Source organism: Atractosteus spatula, chromosome 11 (assembly GCF_055471065.1).
Source record: "Atractosteus spatula isolate fAtrSpa1 chromosome 11, fAtrSpa1.hap1, whole genome shotgun sequence".
NCBI lineage: Eukaryota > Metazoa > Chordata > Actinopteri > Semionotiformes > Lepisosteidae > Atractosteus > Atractosteus spatula.
Window position 1 is genome coordinate 21,145,125 of NC_142716.1, and position 19,755 is coordinate 21,164,879.

The 19,755-nt window shown below is 36.5% G+C and overlaps 1 protein-coding gene across 1 annotated transcript in view; it reads left to right on the plus strand.

The window, feature by feature from the left end:
- Positions 1–19,755, plus strand: part of axdnd1 (axonemal dynein light chain domain containing 1) — a 58,018-nt gene that overhangs the window by 36,931 nt on the left and 1,332 nt on the right. The window contains exons 12-23 of the mRNA XM_088927561.1: positions 3,749–3,850; positions 5,198–5,364; positions 5,673–5,739; positions 6,145–6,379; positions 7,480–7,696; positions 8,234–8,327; positions 12,524–12,720; positions 13,539–13,635; positions 13,941–14,084; positions 15,781–15,906; positions 16,466–16,557; positions 18,897–19,027. Of these exons, the coding sequence (XP_088783687.1) occupies positions 3,749–3,850; positions 5,198–5,364; positions 5,673–5,739; positions 6,145–6,379; positions 7,480–7,696; positions 8,234–8,327; positions 12,524–12,720; positions 13,539–13,635; positions 13,941–14,084; positions 15,781–15,906; positions 16,466–16,557; positions 18,897–19,027 (1,669 nt within the window). The remainder of the gene's footprint in view (positions 1–3,748; positions 3,851–5,197; positions 5,365–5,672; positions 5,740–6,144; positions 6,380–7,479; positions 7,697–8,233; positions 8,328–12,523; positions 12,721–13,538; positions 13,636–13,940; positions 14,085–15,780; positions 15,907–16,465; positions 16,558–18,896; positions 19,028–19,755) is intronic.

The following is a 19,755-nucleotide window of genomic DNA, read 5'->3' on the forward strand; positions in this document are numbered from 1 at the left end:
CCACTTTCCTCATGGCATGACACACTGTTGCTTTACTGAAGTCCTTGGAGTCATGAACACAGTAAAAAAAACACAAACCTAACCTCAGCCTTATGCATGGAGTTTGAGTTTCTTTTAACACTGAGCTACAACAAACAAAAAACAAAATTGCACTCTTATCTTGTAATTATGAGATAATTAATTATCTCATAATTACGAGATAGCCATGATTACTTTAGTGTATGTAAAACCTTTTTCATTGTGCACTGAATGCATGTAGAAACTACCGTGAACTTGGCTGGCTGTGCACACCTAACATTGAACTGCTCAGTGTTTCTCTGCGCCCCTTCTGTCTCCCTTGAGAATTTCCACAACTTTTTATTACTCTCGTCTATATCCACCCTAAAGTGAATGTGGTAAAGGCTTCCAATATAATTTTCGATGTTACCCAGAAACTGGACGCCATATCCCCACATGATCCTAAATTTATTTTAGGAGACTTTAACAGCTGCACACTAAATAACTTCTTTCAACATATTACTAATACGTACCCTGCCCCACGCGGTTGAATAAAATAATCGGTCGTTGCTACGGTACAGTCCCTACTCATCCCTCGCAAGACCTCCACTGGGCAACTCCAAACACAACACTGTGCTTCTCAGGCCGATCTAGCAGCCGCTGTTCAAGAGGATCAAACCGGAGTCAAGACCAGTAAAAGCCTGGGACTCAGAGAGCTTCGGGATTGCTTTGACTGCATGCAATGGGACGTGTTTAAAAACACATCAGAGGACATTCACAAACTCGCTGTTGTGGTATGAGATTTAATTTCTTTTTAGGTCGACTCCATCATCCCTACCAAAAGCTTTAAGGCTTTTCACAATAACAAACCCAGGGTAACAAAAAGCCTTAATCACTTCCTCCTAAAAAAGAAACAAGCTTTTTCTCAAGACGACACCCAGCTCAGGAAGGAAGTGTAGAGAGAGGTGAAAAGGGAGATCAGGAAAGCTAAGGAACAATATACTGTAGGGTAAAAATAGACAACACCATGACAATAGGTGACACCACGATGGCATGGCAGGGTATTAAAAGCATGGACAATATCCCTCAGCACTGTACCTCTGTTAAATGGTATGGATGGGCAACAGTTGGCCAATGATCTGAATGGGTTTTATACCTGCTTTGAATTGAAATCTACAACCACCTCAGCTCATAGTTATATTCACCCTGTATCTGGAGAGGTTTTCTTTAAAATTTAAGTATAAGTAAGGAAAGGTAATGTAACTAACAGGTCTCAACAGGTCAAATTGGGGAAGTGCTTATCTGACATTTGCTACACATCAATATGATCACCACAGGGCTGTGTTTTTTTGTACTCTAATGATTGCATAAGCAAACACACACAGATGGACATCTCATTAAGTTTGCTGATGACACAGCCCTGGTCAGTTTTTTAAAGGACACAGAATACCTGTCACGTCCTCTGCAGCCAGAGGGTGCTCCTACTCTGTCCTGTCCCTAGTTTCCTGTGCTTTGCTGTCCTTCCAGTGTCTCTCTGTCTGGGGCTATATATTTCGGGTCACTCATTCCTCTGCGCTCAGCATTGTTGTTCAGTTGTCCTGAGACCCGCCTAGCACCAGGTCGCCCCACGTCCGCTGCCTGAGGGCATCGGTTTCTATACAACTCCTGAACTGCTGAGCCTGGGCTAGCCCCCGTCCCATCGCTACGCATAGGGTCTTTTTCCGCTCTCCTACCATTCCACGGTTCGTCCCTTCCGACATCCGTGACAATACTGTCATGGGCCCGTTCTAAATTATTTTACTAACTGGTGCAACAAGTTCTCCCTAAAGTTGTTTCAATGTTTCAAAAACAAAGGAACTAGTTATTTATGGTTAAATATGGTTTAACCATTTAATATGGTTAATTTTAGGAAAAATACTACCCCCCCTCAACCCACTATAATTGATGGTCAGCCTGTTGAAATTGTCGATGACTATAAGTTCTTGGGACTGGTCATTGACAAAAACCTAAAATGGGACAAATGTTGTGACACTATCTACTGTATATAAAAGACCAACAGAGACTTTTCTTTCTTAGAAAACTCAGTTACTTTAAGGTAGATAAAACCATTCTTACACTCTTCTACAAATCATTCATTGAAAGTGTCTTAACATACTGCTTCACTTGTTGGTTTGGCAACACAAGTACTGGTAATTGTAATAGGCTGGGTAAATTAGTGAATATAAGTGGCAAAATAATCGGGAATAATCAAATAAACTTAAGCATCCTTTACAAACAGAGGTTTGCTAAGAAAGCCAAAAGCATCATGGAGTGTGTCTCACCCCCTCCATTGCGAATTCACACTTCTTCCATCTGGGAGACACCTCTGTGTCCCCAGGTGTAAAACCAACAGACTCAGGAAATCTTTCATTCCCACTGCAATTACACTCTTAATGCAAAGTAACTACTGTACCTTGTCTCTTGTTTCTTTTATCCTGTATTCTCTTCTCTTTTGATGATGTTTATTTGTCATTGTGTTGTGTTTGACTGTGCCATAAAACAAATTTCCCCTAGGGGACAATAAAGCTTGAATTGAATTTAATTGAATATCGATTGCTGCAGAATTTGTACAAATTTGCTTTCGACTGGGGTTTAGTCATAATGAAATCTTGCAAACTTTAGCAAATATGAAAGAAATTTTTATAAGCATGAGAACCGGTTTTGTGGGACCTAGTGATCAAAGCTATGATGGTATGAACAGTTATATATGCAATCAGTCCTCACGTCACAATATAGGTATTATATGACAATTGTGCTATCACGTGATCACATAAAGTATGCAGGAATGACTATGTCATAATTACGAGATAGTTTTCTCATAATTAAGAGATGAGTTTGTCGTAATTATGAGATAAGGGCAAGGATTTTTTTTTCCTTGGTGGCAGAAATGCGCTTCCATAGTAGACAACATGAGAAGTCGGTAAATGACAAATATTAAAGTTTTATGGAAACCTTTATCAATCACAGAAAGACAAAACAGTGGAAAAAGAGAGGTACTACAAATTAACCTGAGCATACCACCCGATCTTTGAAAAATGCTGGAGGTAGTGTCATGCATGTTTGCCTCTGAAACTGGCTTACTGGTTTTATTAAAGATGTCACTAATGATAGCAGTGATTGAATTCGGAAGTCTATAGAAACAAGACAAAGATCCAAACAAATACTGCACATTAACCAAGGAGTTCATCAATAAGATGTGAAAACTTTTGAACCGGCCAATTCAATCTCCTGAGTATGCACTTTACTTGTCGAAGCAGAAACTAAAGTCAGAAAATCTCACAAATAAGTAACAAAGGAAAGTGGCTGCAGTTAAGCCTTGGCAATGCATCTCAAAGGTACTGTACATATCAAAGAATCTGGTAATGCCAATTGGTTGCAGACTTTAAGCAATCTTAACATATTAGGGGTATGCAACCAAGTACTAACTAACTTTAAATTAATTTGTTCCAATACCTGTGCTGATCAGAAATTGGAGGAGGTTGAACATAAAAACATGGTTTACATGTTTGCACAAAATACTCAGAAATAAAAGATGGTATTCTGTACTTTTTCCTAATCTTTTATCTTTTTAAAATATAAATTTCAATAGTACACAGCAAAAATGACAAATGTCATTCATTTTACCAATACTTACACGTTTCACTTTATGTGCCTGAAGGCCTTTTCACCATAAAATGCAGTTGGTGTGATGACATTCTCTCATTTTCTACAGGTAATTAAAGCAAATAATCTCCACTTTGCAAGTAAACTTCATATTAGTGAACAGACATGGTCTAAAACAGCAGAACATTTTACAATTCTCCTGATGTCCAAGGTAAGGATCAGATTAAATTAAAAAAAAAAAACTTTGTGTTATAGCCTATTCTAAATGATAAAAAAATATTTTGAAATCTAGCTGTCTCAAGCATGTTTATCATTTAGTGAGAGGCCTCTGCCATTTTCTTATCTTTCAACTCTCTTTCTACTCTAAATCAGTTATCTGTTAAACTCTCAGATAAAATGTGCCCAATTTATTAATCAGTCCTTTGTATTGTTACTTTATATAGCAATGAAACAAATTAAAAATCCTGGTTAAAAATTTTAAAATATTACCCACATTTATTTTTAGTTATGTTAATTACCCTGTGTGAGTCCAAGATTGAAAACTCAGATTTCTCAGATTTATAGAAACAGTAATGAAACCTGCCTGATATTAATTTACAAACTAATTTTTATCATCATGAACATACCACAGGATATATTAAAGGTACACAAATTCAGATCTAAAGAGGTTTTATTGATGACCCTTTTAAAGACTATTTTTCAGCTGCACCTCTGCACTGCCTTATGTGGTTTATTAGAAACATCATAAAGAGACAGCACTATTTTCATTTGTAACATTAACATAAGAACGGTATTTTTAATGTTATAAATAACTGTAATTTTTGTTAGTTGTATAAACCACAAATAAAATTGTATCACTAGTAATTGAATCACTAGTTTCTAATGCTCGAATGTCTAATATTTCACTTAAGATTTTTTCACTTAATGTGGCTCTTGGTTGGGGTACACAGAAACTTCATTTTAAACGGGGAATTCCTTAAAGTAACATTACCTGCTCAGTCAAGAAACCCAGGTAGTTGTGAATGACAGAAACACTCACGTCCATTTTTTTATAATGTTAGCTTAATAAGGCAGCACCGTAGCACAGTAGTTAGCAATGCTGTCTTGCAGCACTGGCGTTTGCGTAGATTTCCCCCAGGAGCTCTAGTTTCCTCCCACAGCCCAAACTCAGTGAGTGTTTGTGTCTTTCTGCTTGAGTGTCCCCCATTAAAGATTGGTGCTCTATCTGGGGTATATTCTTATTCCCATTGCTGCTGAGTTAGGATATGGATAATATGGGTTAGATAATGGATGGATGGAGTAAGCTTATTACTGTGCAAAAAACAACAGATCTGAGCACACTGTACAAAGAAAAGGAAACAAGCTGTTTATTTGTTTGGAATATAACCATTCAAACCCTTGAGCATACAGTATATATTATGAGCTTTCAGTCATTAAGTAAACTAGGGATTAGCACTGATAAAAATGAGCATGTTTCCTTGTGCTTCATGTGTGTTCCAGTCTACTCCCAGAAAAAGCTGATTTCTTGAAACTCTCTCTTCCTGCACCTGATTTCCAGGACACAGCAGACTTAGGCCAGATCTTACAACTGGCAGATCAGTGGAAGTCATTGGTGGGTCATTTTATGCAGGACCTTCGGCAGTCAGAGAACTCTGTTTTTGAAAAAGTGAAGCTGATTGAAGCAAGGATTGCCAAGTGGCAGAAATTGTGTGAGGAAAAAGCCAAGTGAGTACATTTGCATGGGTGCTTCACAAGTCTTCACAACTTAACTTCCAACTTATTTAAAGGGTTCTTGTATTGGTATAAATTGAACTAATATATCACACCTGAAGAAGGCTCCACAGCTGAAATGCTGTGGTTTCTTTCTTCTCTTTTCAGCATGGAATAAACCTATTACTTGCCCCTAATATATATTGTACTATATATGGATATACCTGCCATGCAAAATGTATGAAATATTTCATGTTTCATAAAAATATTACATTTTAAATCAAAGTTTAATCAGGTCTCTCTAATATCTACCTTTTTTACAGAGCAAATGAAGGATCTCAGAAGGAGTTAGAGCAGGATTTATTCCAGGACTTAAAGCAATGGCAAGAAGTGAGGCTCTTCTCTGTGATGTGATGTGATGTGATGAAGTCTTATCCCTTGACTTATATGTACATAAACAGTTCTGCTTGCCTGACTGTATTTGTTCTTGAGTCCTAGACAATTTATCTAACTTGTGAAGAGTGCTTTCCTTTAGTCTGAATATCTGCCTCTCAAGGGCTAGAATACTCTCGGTTAGATCCAGCTGCACCAGTTTAATGATCTTCCCAAATATAAAGTAGTGATTTAAAGGATCTAGAAGACCTGATGGATGTGACACTTGTAGACCTGAGTTAAAGAACACTACAATAGGTACCTAAGAAAATGTGCCATTGTTGCTTCTTCAAAATCTGTTTCACAATCTTGATCAGACAGATGATACAGCACTTTTTAACAGGTCCCATATTTGTTTTATAGATGCTCACATATGAGTGTGAGCGCTATGGAGGGGATAAGCTGCTGTCCAGTCAGGAAACACTGAAGACCATGGTGCAGCTGCAGGAGAAGTGGATGGATTTGGCCCTGGTGCTGTTCAGGAGGCACCCTGGGCCTGATGGGGAGACTTCCCATTGCCAAATCATGATGATGGACCTCGGCAGAATTCTGGAGGAGCTGCACAAGCAACTAGGAATCAGAATCACTGGAGAGAGTGGTAACCCACCCACAGTTTAAAATAGTGTCTGAATGCTTTCTTTTAGCTGGTAAAATATTACTAGAGATGAAGTAGTTCAGGTGGCTAGCTGCGTCAGCATTCGTAGGCTGCAAAGGAACAGGTAATAGGCTTATTCCATGCTGCTTCCATGCATCCTTCCTTTTCAAACAACTCTCAGATTCACAAGCCTGTCAGCTCATAACCTTGCCAACCTGTCTACCCTGGCTTGCTGCTCCCATTGCATTCCATAAACCTGTTTCAACCTGTCTGCCCACCGCTCTGCAGCACCTGTGTTGTAAGATAATCAGTAATGAATACACTACTCTAAATGAGTAGTACAACAGATTAGAGTATTTTGAAAATATAATATAAACATTTATTAGAAATGTGTTCATTGCTGCTTTTGAACTATAAGTTCAAATGAACAACTGATAGGACATGAGTCTTTACAAAGAGCAATCAAAACCTATATCTCATCCAAGCACTTCGTAGAAAGACAAAGTTAATTTTTTGGTATAAATACTAACAATATAGAGAAATTAATTTAAAAAACAGCCTTGTGTCCATACAAACTTTCACTCAGTTTGTTGGTTTGTTGGTTTGACACATCTCCAAATTATCCTTAAATTTTCTGAAAAACTGGAAGATGCCCAGTTGTGACTCCAGGTGTGTTTTGAATAGTTCTGACTGATTTTCAGTTTCTGTCAGTGGCCGGGGTGAGGCACTCCAGGGCAACAGTGATGGTATGTCATAGCCAGCTGTAAATTTTAGTTGGCACTTCAGGGAGTTCAGAAACTTTATTTAAAAAAGAATTTTGTCAAAGACATTACTTCTTTGAAGATAGCTGTATTTTAACCATAGGTCACCCATGTGTTTAAATAAATTTAAATCAATTTTTCATAAACATCCATGGAGTAATAAGCAAACAAACAAGATAAAATAAAAATAATAACAATAATAATAATAATAATAATAATAATAATGATAATAAGCAAAAGAAATTGATCTGAGTGATTCCTTCTCATTGACTACTATTTTCACAGTTGATGCTGATGAAAACCCTTCATTTATCATCTTTATTCTTAACTTTTTTGATACAGGAATCCATAAGATTATGTTGTCTTTGGTTGGGGAAATGGAATTCTGGTCCTCAAGGCTTTCTGCTGTTAGTGGACTTTCAGGTGGATTGCCCTATTCTGATTGGCTGAAATTGCAAAAGGCCTTTTCTGGTTGGAGCACATTTGTCGAGGAAACTTTTCAGCTCATAGATTGCACTCACCCAGAGAGTGACCAACTGAAGCAGAAGGCCTATGTCAGGTAAACCTTATTTGAAAGTTAAGGTTATGTTATTATCCAACCTACAAGATTTAACATCTCATGCTATGAAATACCTGAGCTGCACTATTTCATTGGAACATGGAATATAATCAAATGTTTTTTTTAATATCCCCACCATATTCATTTCAAGCCTTTCATGGTATAAGGTCTGTTTTCTAAGACCAAGGCACTACTTCACTACTACTTCACTTCCCACATTAATTTCAGAGTTGAGGATTGTCAAAATTAGATTAAGTAGGCCATTCTGATCAACCTGTGATGGAGATGAGAGTCTACCAGTGTTCACAAGTAATTATGTTATTGACAGTAATATTGACTCATTATTTATTGAAAAGAGACGATGAATGCACTTAGGGAAAAATATGTGATTTTTATGTTTTTGTAATAGCCAATCGTCTTATTTTGCTGCTTAGAGAGTGTTGTCTACAGAAATCAGCACTGACTTCTGTTTGTATGAATCTGGCTAGCTGATGTAATTTTGTTGCATGTTCTCAAATTTCACTACATGTATTTCAGAGTTGACATCGAGGAGGCTTTTCACAAGCAGCAAGAATTTCTGTCAATGCTGTCAAACATTATCGAATATGAAAACTACAGGCTTAAAGAGGAGGTGAGAGGATGCTGACTTTGTACAGTGTATTGAAGGGTAGCACTTCAGTATACATTAAGGAATGTAAATTAATGTAATGACACAACCACTCAGATTGCACTTCAAAACTCATTGCCGTAACAAAATGACTGCACCATGCCGTGGTGTGATTTTTTACACTGCCCAAAGAATCTTCACTGTCCAAAGAAGATTGATAGGTGGCACTTGATGTGTATTAGATGTTAGTGAAAACATTAGCTTCATTTAATCTGTTGTACTTTTTTAAATCTACTTAATATGGAGTAGGGAAATTTTGGTAGCTGAAAATAAAATGTTTCTGAATGTTATTAACAATATTAATGTATGAATATAAATATAACATATTTATATGGCTGGTGGTGGTAGCATATTCCACTTTCTTGCTAAAAACCTGCATCAAATTCTTGTGTTTTGTCTTTTTCCCTTTACCTGTATGTCATAGCTAGGAGTCAAAATATATAATAATGCCATGCAGAACAGCTGTTGAAAGTTGCTTTTGTTGACATGGCTCGCACAGCTGAATAAACAGATCATTATCATGAGTCAGTTATCATTATCATTATAATATTATATTCCCTATTAATCAAATTCTAAAAGTATGCTTTTGCTTACTCTGATAATGAGCATATTCGCAGAAAAGGTTAAAACATTATAACTTTTTACAAAGTATATAAACTTAATATGGTCAGAAGGAGCACATAAAAACGTTTCCAAAATTACAACATATAAGACTTTGATGCTTAAAATGTTTAGGAAGAAAGTGGAATACTGGTATTTTTTCTTTAAAGTACCAATACCAGCCATATACAGTTTACATAATATGTTTAAGGTGAGAGATCACTTTATTAGCCACATACAGTTTCTTGCATTAGGAATTCATCTTTTCACATACCCCAGCTTGCTCTCCATGAGACACAGACAGGGAGAGAAGCTTGGGGTCAGAGCACAGGGTCAGCCATTGTACAGCACCCCTGGAGCAGTTTGGGTTAAGGGCTTTGCTCAGGGGCCTAACAGAGTAGGATTCCTCTGCTGGCTGTGGGATTTGAACCAGCAACCTTCCAGCCAGAGGCACAGATCCTTAGCCACAGTGCCACCACTCCGCCCATGTTTGTAAATTAATATAGTTTATGAGCACATGAAAGACATGGTGAATTGGAGATTCTCAAAACTTACTTTGTATGATTGGAAACGAATACGTTATCGGATCAACGTAATGCTGTGGTGTTCCTTTTTGTCAATGAAAAAATATTTTCGTTTACAAAGACAGTCACAAAGAAAGTGGACCACGGTAATACTTTGAGCTTACAGCCTGTCCAAGGTCATTCATTATTAATACTATTAGTAATATCTTCCATAAAGACTTTGATGCATAAAATATTTCTGCATAATTAAAATATTTATGATAAAGGTGGTAGGTTGTGTACTTTTGTCCAACTGAGCAATCTTGCTTTTATAAAATATACCGAATTTTAATGTTTAATAATTAACATAATGTAATACACAGTTTAAAATTATTAAAAGTCTACAGAGTATACAACTTAAATTCTTAATTGGAAAAAGATTGTCCTTCAGCAGTGACTGGAATTTGAAACCAGGCGTTTTCTGGCGACAGCTCAAATACTGTACATGAGAGGTTAAGCTTTATTAGCTTTACCTGGCAGTGATTCCAGATACTATTATCATAACCACAGTATGATACGGTATGATGCCATATGACGCGTTGTAACGCGTCATGCCCACCGCCTTTTACTGCAGCATATCTCGCTTGTTTTGAATGGCTGCATCTGTATCATCAAAATACATCAAATAATTTACATCGAAAACATAATAAAGGAGAGTACTTCTTCCTTACTCAATTGGCTTTATGATCTTATTGTACAACTATCATGTTGAGCTTTTTATCTAACTAGTAGTGTTTAAGTTTTTTCTTTGATGTGCTTTTAGCATTAGTCTTCACAAGCCAAGGTGGAGGGTGCAGGTGAAACAACTCTTTCAGAGACAGCTGAAAACAAGAAGGCATTATATAAATGCCTACACAATCTATGGAAGAAGGTTTAAGTCATACTTTGCCTCGCACAACCTACTCTGTACATTCAAAACAAAAAATAAAATGATTGAGTAAGCATTCAAGCTCTGTGCTGTGGCAAGCCTAAATTTAGATACACAAAATTGCCTTAACAGTTCACATAAATATTTCCTATGCCTCTGTGGTATTGTGATTCACATGATTTCAGAATTGGGACGGGTTTTCCTATTTTCTATTTTAATAATTCGTAATTCGTTTGTGTCGAATATGCAGCCTACATACTACTATACAGCGCGCTAATACTTGAGTGGAGACAAGAGCTACTATGTAATTCTATACCATTCTATAGAAATGTGTCACGTAAGTGACCAATTGTATGTAAAAAATGTGATCTCCAGCAAATAGGGAGGTAAGAGAATGTGTGTGATTTTGGAACAATGCCAATGTTCTAAGCACAGGAAAGCATAGAAATGCGTACTACGAATGCTGGCAATCTTGTGAGCACAGGAAAGCGTGAAAGATAACAGAAAAATATTTAAGAACTGTTCTAGGTTAATTTGAGAAAACTACACTGAGAGTCTGTGTTTCGTTGCCAAAATAAAAATAAAACCTTTTTTTAACTTCTGAGATGGAATCCTGAAACGGAAACTGGGAAAAATGCTAGTTTGTGGACTGCTAAAGCAAGTAATGTGAAGAATTTTGTTTACCGTTGGCAAAAGAGCTGACACGTATTATGTGTGGAGAAAAAGCTGCTAAACAGCTCGACCTGCTGCCCCCTCCGAAAGACAGTCACTCACAGAGTTATTGATATGGCAGATGATATCAAAAATACGCTTATAGAACGGGTTAAGATAAGCAGATACTTTTCACTGCAATTAGATGAGTCTGTAGATGCCTTTGATTTGGCCAATTTGCTCGTTTACGTTAGACACGAGTTTGAGGGTATGTCCCATGATGACTTTCTGTTCTGTAAGCCGCTACCAACAAGAACTACAGGAGAGTACATATTTCAACTTCTGAATGAATTTATTGAAGAGAATGGCATCGACTGGATAAAATGCGTCAGATTTTGTACAGACGCTGCTAGAGTGATGATAAGCCGGAACAGCAGTGTACTGTAGATGCATGAATTTGAGAGGTTGCTCCAGATTTTAAGTGGACACACTGTAGCATCCACAGTGAGGCCTTTGCCATCAAGAAAATGGCTGAGGATTTAAAATCTGTTAGACTCTGTTGTGAATTGTATCAAGGCTCGACCAATGAATTCATATCTGCTTTGCTCGACTAAACAGGCTCACCCCTCTCACTGAAATGGTGCTTTTTATTGTTTATTTTTAATTGTTGTTGTTCCTGTTTTCATTCTGTAAAGCGCTTTGAGAAGCCACCTTTAAAGGCGCTATATCAAATAAAATGTATTATTATAATATTTATTATATGTGTATGCGAGTGTGAGGGCACATGCGCGCTCATGTTGGTCATTGAGATTTTCTGGGGTTCCTAAGAGAAGATGACTTGTAGGTGGTACTTGGATGCTTTGGTTTGATCAGTGGTGGTACTTGGTCCATAAAATTTGAGAACCACTGCTCTAGTACTGTATATCTTAGATAGTATTGAAAGTAAACACAGTAAATAATAATAATAATAATAATAATAATAATAATAATTGCTTACACTTATATAGCGCTTTTCTGGACACTCCACTCAAGGCGCTTTACACCACCACCAATGTGCAGCATCCACCTGGATGATGTCACGGCAGCCATAGTGCACCAGAATGCTCACCTTACATCAGCTATCAGTGGGGAGGAGAGCAGAGTTATGAAACCAGTTCATACATGAATTAATCGAGATAATCATAGATAAGATAAACAAAGGTTTCCTTAGCTAATGTATCTGTAACTTATTGTATCGCTTGTACAGGTTTTTTAAAATAATTGATAGTAATGTCTACTCTACTACTCTCTTCTGTTCTGCTCTATATTTCAGTTTCTGTAATCATTAGTATTAGATAGATGTTACTAATAATACAAACTCTGCTACATGATATGACTGTGGGTGTAGGGAAATGTAGTAGAGGACTTGTACCCTAAAGTACCCTTCCATTGTGCAGCAGGTTGCACTAATTCTGTTGCATATTGTGTGTTGACTCTAGTGCAGTGCCATACACATCTCCCTAACACAGTGGATCTTAGACTTGCTGCTCCAGATGGTGCCTGACTGCTGTGATGAGAAAAAGCTGCAGCCATCCTCTGAGAAGGAGGCCAAAAATGCAGTTGCTGTTAAGAGGCTGGAAGAAGAGGCAATGTATCTTACACAGAAACTGGATCACTTTTCAAAATACTTAACAAGGTACAGCACAAGACAAAATTATTTTGAATTGTTTCACGCTTTTCAAGTTTCACTGCCTTACATGTTGGTTGCAAAAAATAGTGTTTGATATTGCACTAAGTAATACAGTGAGTCCTTAATGTATTAAACCACTTATCTAACCAAGCAACATTTGTCATTTTTGTTTAAAAAAATGAGATTGAGATTATTGTATTTAATGCTTAAAAATGTTATATTCTGCAGTATCATTCACAATGTTGCAAGTTCAAAGGTGGCCATCTTAGAAAATGTTTGATCCAGCTAGAAATACCATCACCTCTGGCAAAGCTCAGTCAGTTGTGTGTCAGTGCTTTGGCAGTTCCAGCCACAGCTAGGTAATCATTAAAATGAGTGACCTCCAGACTACAGGATTTAAAAGAAATCATGACAGGAAGTAGTGATAGTATAGTCTTTCAGTCATATTTGCTCATGTCTGAAATATGTTTGCATTTTGAATTTATCCGAGTGGTATGACTGACACCCTTATTAAACATGTAATTGTAAAGCACACCGAACTCTGCTGGACATATTTCTAGATGATTTCTAGTATCTTCCTAAACAACACCTTAGTGTATTCTCTCCTACCTGTGCCACTTACCTAACATGCCTAAGTACGTTATGCATTGATCACATTAAATAGATGATCCCCACATGACTAATAATGAGCAAATAATAATCAAGTGTGAATGTCAGGAAGAGTTTTATTACAGTTATTCCTCTTCTAAATACTGTAGCATGTGAAAAGAAGGAACATTGTTTAAATATTCAATGACCTGACTGTCTTTGTTTTGTCTTTGCAGTTCTTGCCAGACTATTGTTGAAGAAGACCTGCAGAAGCATACGGCCGAAGACGAGCCAGTGGACGGATTGTATGAGCTCACCAAACTCCAGGTAGAAGTGATTGAAACTACCAGAAAAATGTTGTGCTAGAAGGGTAAAGTCTTACAACACAGAAAAAATGTAAATACACAATTGAATGTTAAAAATTTGAAGCACCAAAGGTTTACAGAAGGTTTGTGCACTTTTTCTTCACTTTGTTCCTGACTTACAGAAACTGCAATTGTTCACATTGTCCTGTTTTTCTTATTTCTGGTTAATTAAAAATAAACAATAGTATTTTATCATAGCCTCCCTATTACTGGTATTAAAATTACTGACCCTGTTGTTATGATTTTGTCTGATGCTTTTTTGTGACTTCATAGCGGGAGTGCTCAGAGTGGGTGGAGACATGTCAAATCCTGCTGTCAGAGATTAAAGGCTGCCCATTGGAGCAGCTGGCTCCCTCTACTCAGGTGGTCAGCTTTGTCACAGATCTACCCCCAGTGCAAGACAGTGAGGAATCAGTGGTGAGGTCTCCTCCTTGTGTATCCTGTGTCATTCCGTTAACCACATCTATAATGCAGAAGTTATTTCACATTCATATCCAAATTAAAACTGAGATACAAAGGAGATCAACTTAACATCACAAACATCTTAACAACTTACATTAAAAATAATTATTATCATTAAGAATTATTTGAAGCTTGAAGTCTCTGATTGGCACTCATAATTGTGAACCTTGCATTTTGTTTTTACTGACCCACTGAGAAACATTTTACAAAAACTTTTTTTTCTGACACAGCTTTCCTATACTATACATGCTTGCAATATTTGTTCCATCTAGGTTGTGTTTGGCTTTACAGTATATTTGGATATCAGTACTTTAGCATGCAAAAATAGTTCTTGTCTATAGATGGCAGCATTAAACAGGGTTTCCTTTTGTAGAAAAGTAACAGCACTTTGTTCCATTAGGTGTCAATAGAAACAGATGAATCACTGACAACTGGAGAAGCCGACAGACATCCCCCTGAGGTCTCAGGAAAGCTCCTTCATAGTTTCACCTACAGATGATTTGTTGTATAGAGTATCTGTTATTAATAAATCAAGTCACCTACAAACATTTGAAAATGAAATATTCTATTATATATTAATATGAAGAACATAAGAACATTGAGCTTAACCCCTGGCTGCTATTCCTATATTTCATAAAGTGCAACAATCTCTTTATGCACCTTTTGAAGTGTAACATAACAAAAAAACAATGCTTTGCTGTCCTTGATATGTTAAGGTATTCTAAAAAATGTAACCTAGCACAAAACTCTGATAATGTTAATGTTTCTTTATTAGCCCTATACAATTTCTTGCATTAGGAATTTGTCTTTTCACATACCCCAGCTTTTCTCCATGAGACACAGACACACAGATAGGGAGAGAAGCTAGGGGTCAGAGCACAGGGTCAGCCATTGTACGGCACCCCTGGAGCAGTTGGGGTTAAGGGCCTTGCTCAGGGGCCCAACAGAGTAGGATTCCTCTGCCAGCCACAGGATTTGAACCAGCAATCTTCCAGTCACAGGCACAGATCCTTAGCCACAGAGCCACCTCTCCGCCCGAGTGGTTCAGTGATTACAGAGACGTCTATAATGTTTTATTGTAGGGTTCTTCAGATAATTGACTAAAACAAGTTGTAGAATAACCTCTTGTATGTGACTGTCATATTAAAAGCCACAGCTAGCTTTTCCAAATTAAATGGGTATAATAAGAAAAAACTGTCAATTCAATTTTTTTTTAAAAGGCAAAAATGATTTACATTTTTAAATCATAGTTATATGAAATACATTTCCATATCAATATCAATTTTATTTTACAGCTCGAAACCTTTTTTCTTTCTAGAATCAAAATAATGTATTTTATGCATAATTTTTGCTTACACTCTCTGAACATGGATATTCACATTTCTAAAGTGGTAACATAAGCTAGGAATTTTATCTTTTTTCCTTCAGATTGTTTTCCACAAGAGATGCTTGTGTGATACATTGTCAGGTTCACTAGCATCCCTCAAGGCTGGCATCCTTCACAAGGTTCTTTAACCAAAAATTTACTTTGAATGAATGGTCTGAATGACCTGTGAATACATCCTGTGTTCTCATCATAGCAATTATGTACATGATGAACTGGAGCTACTTAGGCTTACAAGTTCCTTCTCAGTGTCTGCTTTCCTTCCAGGAGGCTGGAGCAAGCCCTGTTGAGTCAGTTGAGATTAGCAAGGAAACATCCTCCCTGAGGTTCATAGGTCATGATGGCAACATCCAAGAGAAGACTCTGAGGGAGTTGACAGTGTCCTTGAAGGAGGTGAATTTACTGCACATCTTATACATTTTCTCTTTTTAGAGTTCAGAGAGATTTTCAGAGAAAATCCAATCCAGTCTATTACTACATGTTGTGAAGAAAGAGAAAAACAGTATAGACAACATTATGATTTGTATTACTTTTCTTGTTCTGTAATGAAAAATATTTCCTTTTTTCAGCTACCAATATTAAGTGTAGTTTTCATTTTTATAATTACAGAGTGTACTGTTAGAGTGGAGATATCAGATTTGTTAAATATGCTTTAATTAAATGGCTTTTCATATTTCACACATATTTCATATATAGTTCCATGAGGGTTGATTTGATTCTAAAATCTTTGTTTTTTAAGCAAGTTTAAAAGCTCCAGACCTTTTGTAGCTTTTGTTGTGCAGTAGAATATCTGAGAACTTTAGAAGGTAAGATTGAAATAATAATTTGTTCTTAATGTAACCACTTGTCTTTGCATCTTTGTACTTAGTCATTAGCTCTATTTTTGTATTGAGTTAATGGATGACAGCTCCTTAATATCAGTGCAGAAGATGAATACATGTTTTCTGTGCAGGATGATGAAGTGGTAGATCGTCCTGAGACTCCCAATGCACAAAGAGCATTTGAGGCTTTGGCTGCAGTGGACGTTTTACAGCAAGAGCTTTTGTGAGATACAAAAAAATTCTGCATTTTTTCCTTTCTTTAGTTATGTAATTTTTCCTGATATAGGTAATTCAATTATTAAAAGCAAGTGCAAGAGTATGCAGCCATTCAAAATGCATGGTACAACCCCGTACCGCACGAAATTAACCACAGTTCACTGCGTTGTGCCGCAGTGCGTGATTTGGCTGGCCAAAATGACCGACAGGTGCACTCGTGGTGCATTGGTTGTTAGTGATTATATGATTTAATCATATAATCTCTTTACTGTGCATGTTTTAATCCACTTAATATTGAATATTTATATGGAATTTTACAACTAAAGAGAAATTTTAGTAGCTGAGCATAAAAAGAAGAGGTGCATAACGCATCTGAAGGTCATAAATGATATTAATTTAGGAACATAAACATATAATGTAAACTGTGTATGGCTGGTATTGGTAGTTTAAATAAAAAATACACACCAGTATTCCACTTTCTTCCTAAACATTTTAAGCATCAAAGTCTTTCATTTAGTTACATACTGTGGTTATTTTGGAAAAAAAATTACGTGCTCCTTCTGACTATATTAAGTTTATATACTTCGTAAAAAGTTATAATGTTTTAACCATTTCTGTGAATACTTAACTTGTTATCGCAGTAAAAAAATGCATACTTTTTAGAATTTGATTAATAGAGAATATAACGTGGAATCGCATATCTAAAGAAATTAATAACGATATAATTATATTCATATAGCTCAGATTATCACAGTAGTACATTTTCTTTTAAAATATCTGCATCAGTTTAACTCATTCCCACATGATTATGTGTGTGGTGTAATGGCTTAGGCATGTGCCTTGCATGCTGGAGGTTGGGGGTTTGAACCCAGCTGTTACCATATGTTTTCTTCTTACAAATAAACATTTCTTTGAAAAACTAAAATATCAAATATTATGGACACTATATTGACATTTTTTATATTTCTAAATATCATAACATGTTTGAAGCTAAGTGATTTATTAATAACAATGAATAAATTCAAACTGCTACTGTACTGCCACTACAGTATAGTTTGTGGGAAATACATTTATTTGTCCTGCATCAAAGTTTAACTCGTTCAGAGCGCCCTACATTACAAACTCCAAGCATTTCATTTTGTCTATTGCTACAATATTAACAGCAATGTAGTTAAAAGGAACATGTCGAAATGGTTGATCGAGTTAACAGTCTGGGTGTGGCGAGTTTGAACTGTTTCCTGCCAGTCTTGGGCGAAAGGAACCTTTCTTTCATTGGAAGGTTCGCCTATTCTACTCACACATGAGAATATAGGGGGGAAAGAAAAGTGCCCGTGGTCATTTGTTTCAGGCGACAGCTCAAATGCTGTACATGAGGGTTTAAGCTTTATTAGCTCCACCTGACAGTTTTACAAGGTGCTTCCAGATACTATTATTTTAACATGCGGTATGATGCGTTATGATGTGCCACACCTACCACGTTTTGATGCAGCATACAGTACTTCGCACATTTTGAATGGCTGGATTTGTATGTCAATTCAAATAGAATGGAAAAAACAAATATGACTACTCCTGATTAATTAATCCACCTCTCTTGCACATCAGTGTCATTTTCAGGCGACAGCTCAAATGCTGTACATGAGGGTTTAAGCTTTATTAGCTCCACCTGACAGTTTTACAAGGTGCTTCCGGATACTATTATTTTAACATGCGGTATGATGCGTTATGATGTGCCACACCTACCACGTTTTGATGCAGCATACAGTACTTCGCGCATTTTGAATGGCTGGATCTGTATGTCAATTCAAATAGAATGGAAGAAACAAATATGACTACTCCTGATTAATTAAATATGTTTTTAAAAAACAGTCATCATGGTAGTTTGATTGGAATTAAGATTTAGATCATTTAAAGATGTAGTCTTAACATTTCTGCTATGGTGCCTTGAACCACAGGTTGACTCTTCAGCTTTGGTTTCTCTTTCACCTCACATAAAACTCACTTGTAGTTTAACACCTCTTGTTATTAAGAGTTTTTTTAACCAAACACAAAATAAGAAATGTTATGCTTGATTTTTCTTCAACAATGTGCACATAATGCACATATTTTCCTAAAATTCTCTTTCCCTTTAGTGTTACCTTAATTATACTGGAATGCAAAAGTATTGCATAGCTTTATTTAAACAATGTCAATTTATATTCTCTCTCATGAAGTAGTTACAAAATGGAGTAAGTATATGGAGTAAATGTTACAAAAATGGAGTAAGTAGAACGCAGTATTTTCCCCTTGATACATTTGAGTCTGTTAGCTCTATTTGCTTAGTGAGCTGGCTGTACTTTGTTGTTCTAGGAGTGCAGAGGAGAGGGCTCAACGGGCAGAGAAGAAAGCCCTCAGCACAGAGGAGCAGCTGCGATCCGCATTGGAGAAGATCCAGAACCTGGAGAAGCAGCTTAAGGGCAGAACCAACCTCGAAGACATGGGTGAGCAGGATGGCACACTTCCTGGGCATTGCTTTTCAAAACTATTTTAAAATATAATACTGCACACTAACATGCTGATATGTTTTAAGGTTTATTTTGGATAGAAACATAAAATAAGAAGCAAAAGGTACTGTAGCTAACACTTGGAAAAATATCCAGAATGGTCAGAAATCATTATCTATAAATGAGTTAATAACCTGAATTTAGACAGCATTTATTCACTAAATAATTATATGAAGCATTTATAGACACTCCTTGGTACAAAAAGCATGTTACTCACTCATATTACTCACTGGTGCTTTCAATGCACCTTATCCTGTGTAGCTTATTTTTAAAATAAGCTTATAATTATTTTTAAAACAAGCTACAATAAATTGTACAAAGAAATATGTTTTAGGGTTGACTTTGCATGATTTGTTAATGGTCAAATGTCTAAACATTTTGATTAACTATAATCAATGTCACTTAACACTGGACTAATTAACACTGACACTAATGAGAGTCATGACCGGGATAGAACTGTGTTTTGCTATTCTGGTGTTTTTAGTCTTGTACTTGAATTTTACTCTGAAAAATACTTCCACTACTTGAATTTTGCACTTATCTGAGTGCTGCTTAAATTATAGCTGCTACCATGTTCCTGTCTCCAACAATTTGAGACATCTGTTGTCATTTGTCATGTGAGAAAAACACAGAAGTTCTTCAAACTGTTTTCCAGAAGACAATCA